Here is a 17745-nt window from a genome sequence, read left to right on the forward strand (position 1 = left end):
CACAGTAACCAAGAGCTTGGGAAGTCCTCTACCTTCAATGATTCTCAGCCGGGTTCTGGGTGGGCAGCATCGGTCTTTCCTGCAGCAGCCAAGTCGGCTTCAGCCACACAGAAATGTCGCATGCGGGGGTTACTGTTTGTTTTTGGCGCAACCACAATGCACAGGACAGGTGCAGCCTCGCAGATCTGGAGGAAGACAGGTGCACCGCCCCTGTGAGCGTGAGCAGGAGCCGGAGGAGCAGGGTGGAGGTGTCCTGAGGGCCTCCCTCTCGAGCCAGGAATCCCTGGAGGGGCACTGTCCTTTTAGGCTATGCAGTGGGCGGGGGCGGGGGAAGAAGATGACCTTCAAACACATCCGCCCACATATGGGACCTGGCCGAGTTGGTCTCTCACGGGAGGCACTGTAAAGATCTAAGCCGGGGGATCCAGGGTCTTCCCAGACCGGCCTCCGCCCCCGTCTTTCGCCGGGCAGAGCCCCGCCCCGACACTTGCCCCGTAGGACTGGGTCCCCGCCCCGGGCCCCGCCCCCGCTGGACAGGCCCCGCCCCCGCCCCCGCCCCCGCCCCCGCCCCCTCCCCCTCCCCCACGGTGGCTCCGCCTCCGAGGCGGCCAAAAGGGCGGGCCGCGCCGCCGCCACGTGCTCAGACGCAGGGAGCTGCCCGCTAGCGGGCTGAGCGCAGGCGGAGCCCTGGCGTACTGCTCCGGGTGCCACTCGCAGCAGGGCGGCGGCAAGCATGGCCACGGCGGCGGCCGTGGCGGTTGCCCGTGGGGCCGGGGCGAGGGCGGCGGCGGCCCTGCGGGGCGGCTGCGGGAGTGCGGCCCGGGGGCGGCCGCGCGTGGGCCCCGCACGGCCCTTGTGCACAGCACCTGGGACGGCCCCGGACATGAAAGGCTACTTGTGGGAGCGCTACCGGGAGGCGAAGAGGAGCACGGACGGTGAGTGCGGCGACGCCCGCAGAACCTCCGGTCCCTGGGAGCCCGTCGCAGGCGGTCGGCTGGGAAGCGGGCAGCCTCCGACCCGCGCCGGCCCCGCTGCTGACCTCTCGGCCACTCTAATCGTGACCCTCGGTCGCCCTCAGTTCCAGCTGAGGCGACTCCTCTGCAGTGCGATTCCGGGAAACGCGGAAAAATGCGCCTCCAGAAACTTTATAAATTTGCTTTCTCCTGTCAGGAAAGCAGTTTTACAAATTCTTGCGATTTTTAACCAGAAATTCGCATCGGAAGTGCTTTGGTCTCCACGGGCATCGCTTGGGAGACAGCGGCCTCCACGCACACCGTTAGGTATTGTTAGTAACCGGCGGTAATAATAGAAACAGCCGGAGTCCGGCAGGCGGCGAGTTCCTACGGAGCTGAGCTGCCAGGCAGGTGGCAGTGGCTGGAGTTGATTTTCCTTTTTTTTGTTCTGTTTCTTGTGTGTGGTTTCGTTTTGTTTAGTTTTCTGCTGTGTTTGACATAGGAGAGGTCCCAAGTTGACAGTGTTCTGAGTTGTCTACTAACTTAATTGAGGAGGGAGTTCCAGGGAGTGACTCCTTAGTGGCCAGGTGAACATAAAATCAACTTGGTTCTGTGGTTAGTTAGTAAGGGAGATGGACAGAGGCAGAAAGAGGCCTAGATAAATAATAGGGCCAGGCACACCGACTGTCTGCTTGAATTCTAATACCTACGAGGGAATATTTGTGCCACATCCCCATCCTGCAGATGGGAAAAGCAAGACTCAAGTTGAAGGAACCTGGCCAAGGTCACACCTTGACCTGGGGTCTGTCTCCGCCCCTAACCCTCTGTCCTGTTTCCTTTGCTGCCCTACCTTCCTCTAGCAGCTGTTGGGGAGCTGGTGTAAAGGGCCAGTGATAAGTCATTGGTGCTGCTTCTTTCAAGGAAGATTTAGAATCGAAATATTTGTACTGTTGCTGGGAGTGAGGTGGGGTGGAGATAGCAAGTGGAGATAAGGGGACTATTTGGTCGGAGAGAACGTTTGGTAGGATCACATTTTCAGTCTTCTGGCCAGAAGTCAGTTTAATGAAAGAAAGCAAGGGGGTTCTTTTCACCAACTGGGATACTTTTCTGAGGGAACTCAAAAGAGGCTAGCAATGCAGACTTCTGTGAAATAGGGCTTTTTAGTTTTCCTTTGCTCAGAGTTAAAATGTGTACCGTTTTTTGAAGTAGTTGTGTGGTACGGTAGAAAGAAGAGTGGCTTTGCAGATGCTGGAAATGGCAGATCTTAGATGAAAGAAATATAGAACATCTACTTCAGCTTTAAGACTTGAAAGACTTAAAAAAATTTTTTTTTAAAAGATTTTATTTATTTATTTGAGAGAGAGGGCTCGTGGGCATGGAAGGGGGTAAGGGCAGAGGCAGAGGGAAAATCAGGCTCCTGACTGAGGAGGGAGCCAGATGTGGGGCTCAATCCTGGGTGTCCGCAATCATGACCTGAGCGGAAGGCAGATTCTCAACTGACTGAGCCACTCAGATGTCCCACAAGACATTTTTTAATTGAAATTTTTAATTGCGATAATTGTATATTTATATGCAGTTGTAAAAATTAATACAGGGCGATCTGGGATACCCTTTACCCAGTTTCTCCCAGTGGTAACATTTTGCCAAACAATGATGTATTATCTCAAGCAGTATATTGATACTGACCCATTTCACAGATCTTAGAGTCCTCTGCTTCTCCTTTACTTGTGTTTGCCTATTAGTTCTATACAGTTTTATCACATGTATGTTCAAGCATCCAGCTCTACAGGCAAGATACAGAATAGATCTTTACAAGGATCTTTCACATTAGCTTTAGAGCCATACCCCCGCTGCTTTGTGTAGTCTCTGGGGAATTATCTGTTCTCCATTTCAGAAGTGTTCTGTAGAAGGAATCATGGAGTATGTGACCTTTTGGAATTGGCTTTTGAGACTGAGCATAATTCTCTGAAGAACTGTCCAGGTGGTTCTGTGTATTGTATCCATAGTGCGTTTTTTAATTGCTGAGTAGCGTTCCACGGAGGGCGTGTACCACAGTTTAACCATTCTTTTTTGTTTTGCTTTTTTAAACTACGGTGAACCACTTAACTTACTTCACACACTAAGGGATATCTGGATTGCTCCCAGTTTTTGACTATTATTAATCTGCTCTAAACATTTGTGTATTCGTTTTTGTGTGAACACATGTTTTCATTTCTCTAAATGCCATGGTTCAGTTGCATGGTAATTGTGCGTTTAGTTTTATAAGAAACTTCGGGCCGCGTGGTCGCCATTCTTCGTGAAGCTTCAGTTTCATCATCTGTAAAATGGGATGCCAGTAGTACTGCGTTACAGGGTCTGATGAGGAATGAATGAATCCATCCATGCAAGGTGTGTAGAAGGTGGGTGAGACAGTTGAAGTATTGGGTGAGAAAGATGAGCATTGGGCCAGAGTTTGGGGTTTGGGGTGTGATAATCAGAGTGAAATTTGGAGTATGTCAGCTCGGAGGAGATTTTGGAGACTTAATTACCTCTGTGAGCTCAGGTGCAGGTTACTTTTCTCTCTGACCTCAGTCTCCTCACTAGTAACCTGGGATAATGTGGGGATTTTCAGCACGGGCTTAGCACCCAGCAGATGGACAGTAGTTAGTAGCTATTATTATTAGTTACTAAATAACCTACAGTTTTAGACAAATGCTTAGTGAGGGGTGGAGGTGGGTTATTTAGCTCTAGGGTCTAGGTCTCTAGACCTAGAGGTCAGCTTGGGGGAGTGCTAAACTTGACCAAGACACCTGATCTCTCTAGCTTCGGTGTCTCTCTCTGTAGAATGAGGCCCCTGGACTAAAGATTGTGTAAGCCTTTTCAGGTGTTACGGGTCTGTGAAGCAGGTATTCCGTGTGTCCTGTCCCCATCTTCATGCCCCCAGTGCATACCCGCGAGGTCCCTGTCTCACCCCTGAGAACACAGGGACTTTCATTTGACTTTTCTTTCCTTTTTCACCCTGTCTGGGGCTGCAGCATCCCTATTGGCCCTTCCCGAAGACTGTAAGAGTATATATACATCCCCCGCTTGCATGGGTTTGTTCAAGAATTTATTAAGCACTTAGCCGCGGACTTAAAGGCTGTTGATTCACACAGGCAGGTCTGAGAGTGAGGGGCCCACAGTGGGTGAGTCCCTGCCTGCACCAAGTGTGGGACTGCTGTCACATGGATGGGGAGACTGGTAACAGATAAGTGACAGCCAGCTTGGGGGAAAAAAGAGACCCCAAGGGTTTTGGCATTGAGCAGGTGGCTGTTCAGGTACACAGGGGATGCGGAGAAACGCTAGAGGCTGATACCTGAGCTGTGTCTGTGGGAATGAGAAGTCAGAAAAAATATCGATAATCAATCAAAAACATGTAGTTTTTTTTTTTTTTTCCAGTTTAGAAGAGAAGAAAAAGAATTGTTTTTTCTCATTTTTGGTTATTGCTTTCTGGTAATTGGATCTCTTGCCTAATCCAAACAGTCTGCTCAAGTGTCTTCTCTTTGAAGGGTCTCCCATAATGAAGCCTGTTCAGGGAAGAGATGAGTTTTACCCTTTCTCTCCCACACCCACCCATTTTAATTTTATTTTAATTTATTTTTTTGCATTTTTATTTCTTATTTTTTTAAGAGTGAGGGAGCATGTGCGTGAGTGGGGTGGGGGTGGAGGGGCAGAGGGAGAGAGGGAATCCCACGCAGTCTCCTGCCTGACATGAGGCTTAATCTCATGACCCCGATATCATGACCTGAGCTGAAATAAAAGATGGACGCTTAATGCACTGAGCTACCCACGTGCCCCAGCTCCATTTTTTAAAAGGTTTTTTAAAAAATAAACTATATTTTTTAGATCAATTTTAGATTTTGATTTCTCTAAATCATATCCCAGTTTCCCCTATAAATAACCTCTTGTATGACTAAGTTACACTTATCACAATTAGTGAACCAATATCAGTACATTGTATGTATCAGTGTTAACTAAAATCCATATTTAAGTCAGATTTCCCAAGTTTTTAACCTAATGTTCTTTCTGCTCGAGGATCACTCCCAGAATAGCACACTACGTTTAGTCCTCATGCTTCCTTGGGCTCCTCTTGGCTGTGATGGTTTCTCTGAGTGTCCCTGTGTTTGATCACCTTGATAGTTTTGAGGAGACATGGTCACATATTTTGTAGAATGTCCCTCATTTGGAATGTCTTCCTTTTTTTTTTTTTTTTTAAACTTGAGAATTTTGGAAGTATGATATTTATGCATCTTGTGTCCGACATAGCTCAAAGGAAAGGGTCTTCATATATTTGGGGAAAAAATATTGGGTTATAACCTCTAGCAGAATTTTCCTGGGGAACCATGGCTCTCAGCTGGAGTCAGGGATGGGGGGGGCATTTGGCAATGTCAGGAGATCTGTTTGATTGCCACAGCTGGGGCCCAGGGGGTGCTGCTGACTTCTAACGTGTGGAGGTCCAGATAGTCTGTAATGCACAGAACAGTCTGTAATGGACATTCGCAACAAAGAATAATCCAGCCCCAAATGTCACTAATGCCAAGTTTGGGAAACCTTGTCCTAAAAGGGGGAATTCTAAGCAATCATATGTGATGATAATATAAAGGGATGGAGAGTGTTGTGTTGGTCTGTCATTGCTCGATATGATGCACCTTGTGCCCGTCTTCTTTGAACTTAATCCTTGATCTGCCGTGTGTGTTCATCAGATAGCCTGCTCTGTTAGGTGCACAATGGAAGCATTGCCGCTTGCCTGGGCCGGGGGCGGTGCTCCAGTCAGGCATTCGGATACCTAGAGCCTTCCCCCCGCCAGGCCCTCCCCGCCCCCTCTTAGACGTCATCTCAGAGCCTCGTCTGTTTAGAATGTTGGGAGGCTTAACTGGGGCTGTGAAGGGTATTAACTTGGTGGAAAAAAGTATGGAGATTCGTGTGAAGTGTTAGAAGCTTTTACAGGGTGTTGAAGGATTTATTCAGAGTTCTTGGTTAAGAGCGTTTGATTCTTATTCAGCAATTATGTATTTAGTGAGGACTATATGTAGGACAGTGATATAAGCTTAGTTTATAGAGAATAAACATCAAATGCAAACCCTTCCCTCAAGGAACTGCAGTGGGTTAAGGAAACACCTTAATGAGGTAATTTTAAGATGAGACCAGTGTTTCTTAGGCTGTGTTCCACCAACTTCTGAGAAATGTGGTTAAGGAAATGTTGAAAATATATGTTAAAAAAGTTTTTTTTTGTTTTTTTTTTTTTTACAGGTAGGCTTATCAGATTCTTTAAAATGCATGAACCTCCGAAAAGGAGGATATAGGTGTAGCACTCCCCAAATAAATTTGACTGTGGAACCCCTTTTTGGAGGTAATAGTTCAAAATAAATGTTCTAAGGATTATACTTGGGAGGTTCAAATAATAGGTATAACAAGATTATATGTATATTAATAACACCCAAAGGTGCTTAATTGTATAACCTTATGCTTATTCTTTGTAACAGGGGTATAGAATAATGGAATCAGGGTCTCTTTGACAATCTGGGGAAAGCTGTGTGTTCTGTGTTTAGGAAAATATGCAGATTTGACAGTTACACACAACGTAAGCGCACATGGACTCTTTCGTGAATGGTTTCAGGTGGTTTCTGTAACATCTCAGCTTCATCTGGTGAGCCCAGCGCCCATTGAACCCTCTGAACCTTATGAGAGAGTGTGAAGGACCGCCTTGGGTGGGAGGCTGATGGGAGAACTCAGCAGGGACTATTTTCTGGATTAAAATTTGCATAGAAGATCAAGAAGTCTGGGGTGCCTGGGTGGCTCAGTGGGTTAAAGCCTCTGCCTTCGGCTCAAGTCATGATCCCAGGGTGCTGGGATCGAGCCCCCCATCGGGCTCTCTGCACAGCGGGGAGCCTGCTTCCTCCTCTCTCTCTGCCTGCCTCTCTGCCTACTTGTGATCTCTGTCTGTCAAATAAATAAATAAAATCTTAAAAAAAAAAGAAAGAAAAAAAAGATCAAGAAGTCTCACTGGAGCAATAACATGTTTTTGTCCTGACTTTTACCTTTGAATGTTGAGATTTTCTGTAACTGTTGTGGAGGTGGCGGGGTGATCCATCAGGAAAGCATAGGGAGTAGCAATCTAGAAATTCATTGTCCTCGTTCACCAGGGCATCCCGGGTAGCATGAAAAGGAATCGAAAGAAGATAAAATGTAAAAAGATTAAATGATACTTATGTTGCCAGCTTTTGAAGGAAAGTAGAATCTTGAAAATTTGAGTAGTTCTGTAACTGCAAGGCACATCAGAATCATCTGGGGAGCTTGTTTAAACATGGAGACTCTGAGGCCCTGGCTCTGGGGATTTTCTGATTGATCAGGTGCGGAGCATGGGCCCAGGAAGCTATATTTTTCCTGGGTTTAGAAACCAGTCTTTCGTTGAACTCTTGAAGAAATGTGGAAGTACACATATCTTCTGTATTTTAGAGTTGTTCTTTTGGATTTTGGTTTCCAGCAATCAGGTAGATTAGATGGATAGTTTAAAAATCTCTTTTGTATAGAATGTACACATGCTGGAAAAATGACAAAGAATATTCTTTGAATGTATAACTGACCTTCAAAACACTGAAGTGAAATGGCAGGGACTAAAACCGAAGGGTGGTGAGCAGCCCTGAAGGTGTTGCGGGAGCATTTGTGGGGTTTTATTAGCTGTGCCTGCTGAGAGGGACACGCACGCACACACACACACACACACACACACACACACACACACACTCTGTCTCTGTCTGTGTCTTTCTCTGTTTCCCTGTCTGTCTGTCTTTGTCTGTGTGTCTCTCTCTGAATCTCTTATAACTCCAGACCCACAGAGAGCTGCCTTCCATGCAGGAAGACAATAGGGAAACTTGTCTGTCTTGGTCTCTGCTCTACATATTTCCCTGTGTGTGGGAGGCTGTGGAAGTCTCCCTGTGACCTTGTAACCACAGGCTAGTTCTCACATGGGTTTGGGTTTGAATTTAGTCTGCTTGCCTGGTCTGCTTATCTCAAAGTGAGAAGTTAACTAAAAGTGGTCCCAAGGTGAGAATGTCTGGGATTCTTGATAGAAGCAAATATAAACTCCCCCTGTGTGGCTAGATCTTTAACCTGGGCCCAAATGGAGAGCAAAGATATTGATAGACATGTGAGGAAATCCAATAAACATTGGCAGTATAGAAATCAGTTCAAAAGAGAGTAGAAGAGAGGAGGTAAAAGAAACAGGGAAAAAGCAGGAGGTATAAAATGTGGTGGTGGAAGTCTTTCCAGATGTATCAGTCATCACAATAAACTCAGATCAAAAGATGGATTGTCAGTTCAGATATAAGACAAAATCTACCTGCATGCTGTTGGAAGACATTCACCCCAAAACAAAGATGTAGAAAGGTTGGAATTAATGGGAAAAGAGATTTCGGGCAAATGCCAACTAAAGAAACCCAGCAGTGTTAATATCAAACAAATACTGAAATGACAAAGAAAATAATGTTTACTCTAGGGAGAGCTGCAAACTATAGTTCATGGGCCAGATCTGGCTTGCTATTTTTGTATATTAAATTTCATTGGAACATAGCCACACCCATTCATTTCCGTATTTTTGGGGGGGGGGCTCCTTCTGTGCTATGACGCCAGAGTTGAGTAGTTGCGACAGAATGTATGGTCTGTGGACACAGCTCAGAATCTTTGCAGACAGTGTATGTTGTCTCCTGAACAAGAGCTGACTCTCACAAAAACAATCCAGAGAATGTCTACATATAAAAAAAGACAACAAACAAGTTGCAGTTGCAAGCCAATTTTTAAAGGTTTGAAAACACATGAAAGATACTATAGATTACATACAGGGATACACATGTATGTGCTAAAAGTCTAAAATGTAGGAAAATGGTGAACACCAGAGTCAGGTGTTCAGTGGTAACAGGTAACCTAGTGGTTACCTCTTTGGTGGAAGGAAAATGCAGGTGAAGATTTAAGAAGTTTATTTCCTAAATTGGATGATGGGAATTACAGGTGTTTTTTGTATTTATCTTTATACCTTTCTGTGTGTCTTAAACATCTCAAGATGTATTCTTTAAACATCTTCTTTTTTCTAGGTATATGATATTGATGATCCCGTGACCACAGGAAAAAGTAGCAAAAAAGATTTCAGGGAGAAACGTGCCACATAATAATTTTCACATTTTCAGGTAGGAAAGAAATTCCTAAAATAGGGAGAGAACCAGAGGACCCCTTAGAAGTCATAGAATCCGGTCCTTTGCTGGGAAAATGGAATCCCTTTTTCCATGGCTCTTATTAGTGGCCATCTGGCATCTGCTTGAATTTGCCATATGAGCACAAGGCTGCCAATTTTATTTTGGATGGCTTGAGTCACAGAGAGTAATTCTAATTCCTCTCCCATATGCTCGCTGTTTAAATGGCGATCATGCATCATCACTGCCCCTCCCCTTTGACTTCATTACTTTGGAAGCTCGCCTTCGTGTTCAGTCTGGTTTGTTGATAGCTCTTGGAAAGTGAACCATTCCGTACTGAGGACAGGAAGCTGCTTGTAGTCCGACTGGCTCAGAGCGAGGGGAGCCACCAGCCCTGCCCTGCTGGGCCTGTTACTTCTGTGGGAACACCTAGAATCCAAGGCTGGGTTCATTTACGTGTGAAGTTCCCTTTCCATCAGGTCCTGACTTTGTCATTTCCTATATTGACACGATGCATTTTAGATGAGGATAAAGTAGGGGAAAAAAAGCCTCTCCTCCATTTTGTTTTTAAAGATTTTTATTTATTTTTTGACAGAGAGAGGGTGTGAGAGAGAGAGAGCACAAGGGGGGTGGGCAGAGGGAGAGGGAGAAGCAGACTCCCCGCTGTGCGGGGAGCCTGATGCGGGGCTCCATCCCAGGACCCTGAGATCAGGACCTGGGCTGAAGGCAGACGCTTAATGGACCGAGCCAGCCGTGACTTTCCTCCAGAACTTCTTTGTGTGCCTGTCATACATTATTAGCAAGTGCTTAGGAGAAAAAAGGTAGTATTTTCTTTTTCTTTTATTTTTTAAGTTAGATACTGCATGTTTTAGTCAAGTGAGAAAGAGAGGCTAGCTGACTAATCAGCTGAGTAGGAGATTTTTGTACTTCTGTGGGTTGGTCCTTAACCTTTGGGAAACCCATCTTTTTCAGTTTACTAGGGTTTTGAGGAACTGTTTAATATATATATACACACACACATATATATATATATTTAAAGATTTTATTTGACAGAGATCACAAAGAGGCAGAGAGGCAGGCAGAGAGAGAGAGGGAGAAGGAGACTCCTGCTGAGCAGAGAGCCCGATACGGGGCTCGATAGTAGGACCCTGAGATCATGACCTGAGCCAAAAGCAGAGGCTTAACCCACTGAGCCACCCAGGTGCCCCAGAACTGTTTTATATTAAATGTATTTGTAAGATACATAAGCCTGATTAAAATTTTAATTTCGTTAGAGACGTTAACTCTCTAAGATGTAACTCTGGTGATTACATTGGGCTCATCAGGAATGTTGCTTTTGTTCCCTTTTGGGTAGGAACACCTACTTGAGAAACATGATTACTGTCAGTATCAGAGTGTTGTCTGAGTGTCTGTTTTCTTAAACAGTAGTTTTTGAGTATCGTCTGTGTGCTGGTTACTGTAACTGTAGCAATGGGCAAGGCAGGTGTAGCCTGAGTAGCAGTTTTCCAGCATTTTGCTCACAGGACTCCTTAATACCCTTAAAATTCTTGAAGATCCCAGAGTTTTCCGGTTTATATAGATTATACCGGTAGTGACTGTATTAGAAATTTAAAAATGAGAGACTTAAAACATAGGTATTCCCCACTTCATTTAAAATAATAATAAATCTGTTAGCTGCTAGTGTAAATGACACACTTTTTGAAAGGTAACTATTTTCTGAAATCACAGAACTTGAGAAGAATGTCTTGGTTTCACATTTTTGTAAATTTCTGCAATGTTTCAATTAACAGAGATGTGTGGAGTCTCAGATCTGATTCTGTGTTCAGACCACTGAGTCGTGAGACCTCATGTAGCCTCTCACTGTCAATTGGTGAGGGAATAAGAGTGAAAGAGGCAATTAATCTCTCTATTAAATTCTTAACTACTTTGATACATTGCTGCAAATGTAGTAACTTAAAACTACACAGATCAGTTACAGTTTTGGAGGTCACAAGTCTGAAATGGTTCTCACCGGGGTAACATCAGGGTGTTGGCAGGACTCTGTTCCTTTCTGGAAGCTCTAGTGGAGAATGTTTTCTTGCCTTTAGCGGTTTCTAAAAGCTTCCTGCATTCTTTGGTTCATGGCCCCTTTCATTTTCAAAGTCAGCAATTTAAAAATTAAGTTGGAGCCTTTTTCACGTCACATCACTCTGATGCTGAATCTTCTGCCTTTCTTTTCTACACTTAACCCTTGTGCGTAGGGCCCCCCAGGTAAACTAGCTTAATCTCTGTCTTGAAGTCAGCTGTTTAACATCTGCAACCTTAATTCCCCTCTGCCATGTAAAGGTAACACACTCACACATTTTAGAAATTAGGATGTGGATTCCTAACCCACAGTATTCTGCCTGTCATCTTTAAGCAGTATTATAAAAAGAGTTTGACCCTCAGAGATCCCATGAAAGAGTCTGAGTATGTGGTTTCTGGGATTATGCCCATCTAGGGAAAATATTAGTTGGATGGATGAGGAAAGGAGAGGGGACAGACATTTGTGGATCACCTGCTGTGTGCTGGGTACTCTGCCAGGCATTTGACCCACATTTTATTGTTCGATAACTATGCCACCTGGGCTTACTTAACTTTCCAGACTTTTTCTCCCCTGCAAACAGGGGGTAGCAGTGTTTTCCTTAGGATGTTCTCATGACCAGTCGTCAAGACAACAAGAAGTACCCACTGGACGGTATGTGGAAGGCATTGATATTTACTCCTTTTCTATGTCCTTCATACTTTAAAGAAAATTCTTGATAGCTTGCCTAGTGTTTGACCTTTTGATATGGCCAAATTTTCTAAGAAGTTTCTCTCATGAAACACATGGACTTTTCTTTTGAGCAGTTAAGTTTTGTTTTTGTTTTGTTGAAGTAGGCTCCACCCTCGGTGAGGGACTTGAACTCATGACCCTGAGCTAGAGAGTCATGTGCTCTCCCACTGAGCCAGCCAGGGGCCCCTAAGTTTGTTTCTTATTAAATGACTTCAGATTAGGTGTGATTGTATTTCAAATGTAATCAGATGTGGTTTTATTTTTGAACTTTAGGAAGCAGGATGGATTTCTACAGAGCAGTCAAAATTACAGATATTATTTACAGAATAATATGTGGTTTTAACTTTTGGTAGGAGTAGTGCAAATGTCACGCATTGTTAATTATTCAGATGAGTAATAGTATTTGTCATGGATTGCTGTTCCTGGAGATGATGCAAAGTGTCTGAAGTAAAGGAAGAACGAAAGCTGCTTTTTAGATTTGTAGATAAAAATGACTTTTGGGATGCCACCTCCTCTGGAGAGGGCAGCTGTGCCAAGTTTCTTCTCCACTTGGCATCTTGCCATTTCTTGGCCTCCCTGCTGCCTGTTGTCGTTCAGCACAGAGTTATTTACTCACTCACAGTCCCTGCACAGTTCTCTGTTCAGTGTCTGGCACATAGTAGGTATACAGGAAGTGCCTACTGAAAAAATTCCTTGGGAAAACCAGTTTACCAAAATCCTATGTGCTGTGTGATCTCCTTTATAGAAAAGTCTAGAAAAGGCAAAGAAATCTGGTCAAAAGCAGAACAGCAGTTGCCTGGGGGTGGTTGGTGGTCGAGAGGGGAGGGTGGGTGGGTGGAATTCAGAGGGTCATGAGGAAATGTTTGGGGATATTAGATACACTTATTATCTTTATTGGGATGATGGCTTTGTAGGTGAATATGTATGTCAGACCTCATCAAACTGTGTACTTTATGTGTGATTTCTTATATGTCATTGCACCTCAATAAAGCTATCCAGTAAAGACAAAGAAATAAGAGAAGGACTCTGGGTTAGACTGGCTTGAAGGAAGGTTCCTCCCGTAGGGGTGAGAACAGTGTGGCGCAGGGTGAATCTGGTGTTCTAGACTGGACTTCCAGGTGTGGCTGGAGGGGGTGCTGCAGGGTCCCAGAAGAATGCAGGATTTGTGTATTTCGAGGTGGGGAAGGGTCATTTCTTATCTAAGGGTTGGGTTGTGCTGGGCAGGTAACCCTATAATGTTCACCTTCGTAGTGAAAAGGGTATCTTGATCACTTGGTACTTTGTCTCTGCATCTACTGGACTGATGCAGAAGTAAAGGGCTTTATAGTCGAATGGCTATTGGAGAAACTGGAGATCCTGGAGATGGTATTTTCTGGCTAAAAATAGTTGGATTCAAATCTCTAAGGTCTAATAGTAGTGCTGCTTTGAATCTATCTCAGTCACGTTGTTTGCTCTATGCTTTCTTCCCTTACTGTAACTGATTAGTAGAAAGGCTGTCGAGTGGTCACAACCATATAAAATCATGTTTGTTGCCAAGAACCATAACATTCTAAATGTTAACATTAAATTTGCATTATGGTCACATTGTTCCTAATACGTCGATTGTGTTAGGACAGATTCGCATTTTTCAGACAGGTGTCAATAGAACTGGCTGTCTTTGCCCAAGCCTTGCTGACAAGAGGAAGTTGCAACTTGACACAAGTGAAGTTTGCTAAGATAAAATCCTCTAAGGTAATTGTCTTTTCCTTTCATCGTCCTTGGCAATTACAACTGAGAAGTTTAATGTTTATAATTTGGTCAAGAACTTTGAGCTCACTTGCTGTGGAGATGGTGGAGAACATGTTAAGTATGGCTTCAACTTAGGCACAAAAAATTCCTCTTTTTTTTTCATGTATTTTTAATCAATCTATATCACCTACTTTAAAATAAAAAGAATTATCATTTTAGAAAGAAAAGAGTACACGCATGAATGGGGGGAGGGGCAAAGGGAGAGGAAGAGAGAATCTCAAGTAGACTGCCTGCTGAGCTCAGAGCCCAGTGTGGGGCTCAGTCTCGTGAGCCTGAGATCATGACCTGAGCCAAAACCAAGAGTTGTATGCTTAACTGATTGAACCACTCAGGTGCCCCTATATATGTGTATATATATATTTTTTTTAATTTTATTTTTTCAGTATTCCAAGATTCATTGTTTATGTACCATACCCAGTGCTCCATGCAATACGTGCCCTCTTTAATACCCACCACTAAGCTCACCTAGCCCCTCACCCCTTCCCCCTCCAAAACCCTCAGTTTGTTTCTCAGAGTCCACAGTCTCTCATGCCTTGTCTCCCCCTCCAATTTCCCCCAACTCCCTTCTCCTCTCCATCTCCCCATGTCCTCCATGTTATTTCTTATGCTCCACAAGTAAGTGAAACCATATGATAATTGACTCTCTCTGCTTGGCTATTTCACTCAGCATAATCTCCTCCAGTCCCGTCCATGTTGCTACAAAAGTTGGGTATTCATCCTTTCTGATGGAGACATAATACTCCATAGTGTATATGGGCCGTATCTTCTTTATCTATTCGTCCGTTGAAGGGCATCTTGGCTCTTTCCACAGTTTGGCAACCGTGGCCGTTGCTGCTATGAACATTGGGGTGCAGATGACCCTTCTTTTCACTACATCTGTATCTTTGGGGAAAATACCTAGTAGTGCAATTGCAGGGTCGTAGGGAAGCTCTATTTTTAATTTCTTAAGGAATCTCCACACTGTTTTCCAAAGTGGCCACACCAACTTGCATTCCCACCAACAGTGTAAGAGGGTTCCCCTTTCTCCACATCCCCTCCAACACATGTTGTTTCCTGTCTCGCTAATTTTGGCCATTCTACTGGTATAAGGTGGTATCTCAATGTGGCTTTAATTTGAATCTCCCTGATGGCTAGTGATGATGAACATTTTTTTCATGTGTCTGTTAGCCATTTGTATGTCTTCTTTGGAGAAGTGTCTGTTCATGTCTTCTGCCCATTTTTTGACATGATTATCTGGTTTTTTGAGTGTTGAGTTTAAGGAGTTCTTTATAGATCTTGGATATCAGCCCTTTGTAGTGTCATTGCGAATATCTTCTCCCATTCTGTGGGTTGCCTCTTTGTTTTCTTGACTGTTTTCTTTGCTGTGCAGAAGCTAGCTTTTGATCTTGATGAAGTCCCAAAAGTTCATTTTCTCTTTTGTTTCCTTTGCCTTTGGAGACATGTCTTGAAAGAAGTTGCTGTGGCCGATGTCAAAGAGGTTACTGCCTATGTTCTCCTCTAGGATTTTGATAGATTCCTGCCTCATGTTGAGGTCTTTATCCCTTTCGAGTTTATCTTTGTGTATGGTGTATGAGAATGGTCAAGTTTCATTCCTCTATACATAGCTGTCTGATCTTCCCAGCACTATTTATTGAAGAGACTTTTTTCCACTGGATATTTTTTCCTGCTTTGTCAAAGATTATTTGACCATAGAGTTGCGGGTCCATATCTGGGCTCTCTACTCTGTTTCACTGGTCTGTGTGTCTGTTTTTGTGCCACTTATGTATATATATATTTTTATCTTTTTAAAGATTTTTATTTTATTTAACAGAGGGAGAGAGATCACAAGTAGGCAGAGCAGCAGGCAGAGAGGGGTCGGGGGAACAGGCTCCCTGCTGAGCAGAGATCCCGATGCAGAGCTCGATCCCAGGACTCCAAGATCATGACTTGGGCTGAAGGCAGAGGCTTAACCCACTGAGCCACCCAGGCACCCCATGTTTATTTTTTCTGAAACGTATTTTGAAATCTTGTTTCTAACATGTGAACTTTTAAAAGAGGATTTGAATCTGTGTTAAAGAAATATGAAATAATTCATAAAATATTTCTAATATTTATGAATATATTCATTAAATGGATGAATGGTGAAATACAAACTGAAGTTGAGATTGGGCCAAATTAGAGAAAAACAAGCATTTTAACTCTGCTCTAACTTTTCTTGATTTAGGAGCCTAGAAATATGTTACCAAGAAATCTGACCTTGAGCTGTTTATTTCATCTTCATTTTCCTTCTTTGTAAATAATAACTACATTAAGTGAGGTCCGTGCACCTTCATCTGGGGTCCTGTGTGTAGCAAGTGCACATCATTCTCAGCCACTAGGACTCCTGGTTGTGGCCCACTGAGCCCTGGGAGGATTCACAGAAAGCTTCGTGGTGGTGTATGAAGGGAGAAATGGTAGGCTTTCCTTCTGTTTTTTTTTTTTTTTTTTGTAACATCTAGGGAAAAACTTGTTTCTTTCTCCTTTTTCTTTCCTCCCCTTCTTTTTCTTCTTCAGGGACTTCAGATATGAATGTTCTTTTTTTTTGGGAGAACAGTTTGAAATCTAGGGTATATACCAAAAAGGAAAATCCTAATTAATTAAAGAAAAATGTCATCTTTATATCTCTGGGATTGTGGTTTGTATTACCCAGAAATTGAACGTCAAGAATTTTCAGGTGCATTTCAACTTTCTTTTTGATCATTTACTTTTGTTAGCCATTTACTTTTCTCTCTTATGAGATATATCCTTTATCTTTATATTTATTGGATTTTGGATTCTTTTTTAATATTTAGGATATTAGTCCTTTGCTTTTTATCTTTAAACTTCTAATATAACCTTTCCCCTTGGATTATTGTTTTTGATATTTTTGATACACACATGTTTAAAATTTTTGTATTATAGGGGCACCTGGGTGGCTTAGTCATTTGAGCTTGTAGCTCTTGGTTTTGGGTTAGGTCATGATCTCAGGGTCGTGAGATAGCCCCACATCGGGCTCTGTGCTGGGTGTGGAGCCTGCTTTAGATTCTGTCCCTTTCCTTGTGCCCCTCCCCACCCCCATCTCTCTAAAAATTTTTTTATATTATAAATCTGTTGATATTTTCCATTTGTGATTTATTGTTGTTGCTTTCACATTTGGAATGATGAGATCAATAGTGATCTGTATAATTTTGCCAAATTTTTAAGATTAAAAAAAAATTTAATTCTTTGATTCACATGGTGTTTGTTTCGCAGCATAGTATAAAGGGAAATCTTCCCTGATCTTCTTTTAATACAGCTAACCAGTGTTTATGAAGCTAGACAAAGAGAGACTGAATATTCCATGTGAATTTAATTCAAGATGGTACTCAACTATAGCATATTCTGGAGAACAGAGAGTAGTAAGTAGATTACCCACCTTGCTGAAAATAGGGCGTATGAAGGAGAATTTTAAGATTGGAAAGATGGTTTAAAGTCTAAATGGAGACTGCCTTTAATGCCAGGTTAACAAATTAAAATTTGGAGGCAGTAAGAATTTTGAGTAGCTGAATAGGCTTGAAATGAACTTTTAGTTACTAGGACCTTTTTAGCCACAAGTAATAAAACAACTCAAACTGATTTAACTTAAGCAAAGAAGATTTTTTTAGGAAGAAATGTTATGGGCTTGTGTAATTGAAAAATCAAGAGGTAGTATTAGCTTCAAATATCAGTTGATCCATGGATGTCAGTGGGTGGCTTCCCTGTCTCTTGACCTTGCTCTCCTCCATACTGGCCTTTTTATAGGTTCTTAGAGATGGCCTCTCATGTCTCCAGTTGTAAATCTTTTAGATACAAGTTTATTTATTTATTTTATTATTATTTTTAATATTTTATTTTATTCATTTGACAGAGATCACAAGCAGGCAGAGAGGCAGGCAGAGAGAGAGGGGGAAGCAGGCTCCCCGCTGAGCAAAGAGCCCGATGCGAGGCTCGATCCTAGGACCCTGGGACCATGACCTGAGCCAAAGACAGAGGC

The 17745-nt window shown here is 43.2% G+C and overlaps 1 protein-coding gene across 1 annotated transcript in view; it reads left to right on the top strand.

The window, feature by feature from the left end:
• Nucleotides 1-733: 733 nt before the first annotated feature.
• LOC111142062 (5'-nucleotidase domain containing 3) overlaps nucleotides 734-17745 on the top strand; it is a 58047-nt gene continuing 41035 nt past the window's right edge. Inside the window, exon 1 of the mRNA XM_022495006.1 lies at nucleotides 734-935. Coding sequence (XP_022350714.1) covers nucleotides 734-935 — 202 coding nt within the window. The remainder of the gene's footprint in view (nucleotides 936-17745) is intronic.

The sequence above is a fragment of the Enhydra lutris genome, unplaced genomic scaffold (genome assembly GCF_002288905.1).
Source record: "Enhydra lutris kenyoni isolate GAN:26980312 unplaced genomic scaffold, ASM228890v2 scaffoldscaffold7, whole genome shotgun sequence".
Taxonomy (NCBI): Eukaryota; Metazoa; Chordata; class Mammalia; order Carnivora; family Mustelidae; genus Enhydra; species Enhydra lutris.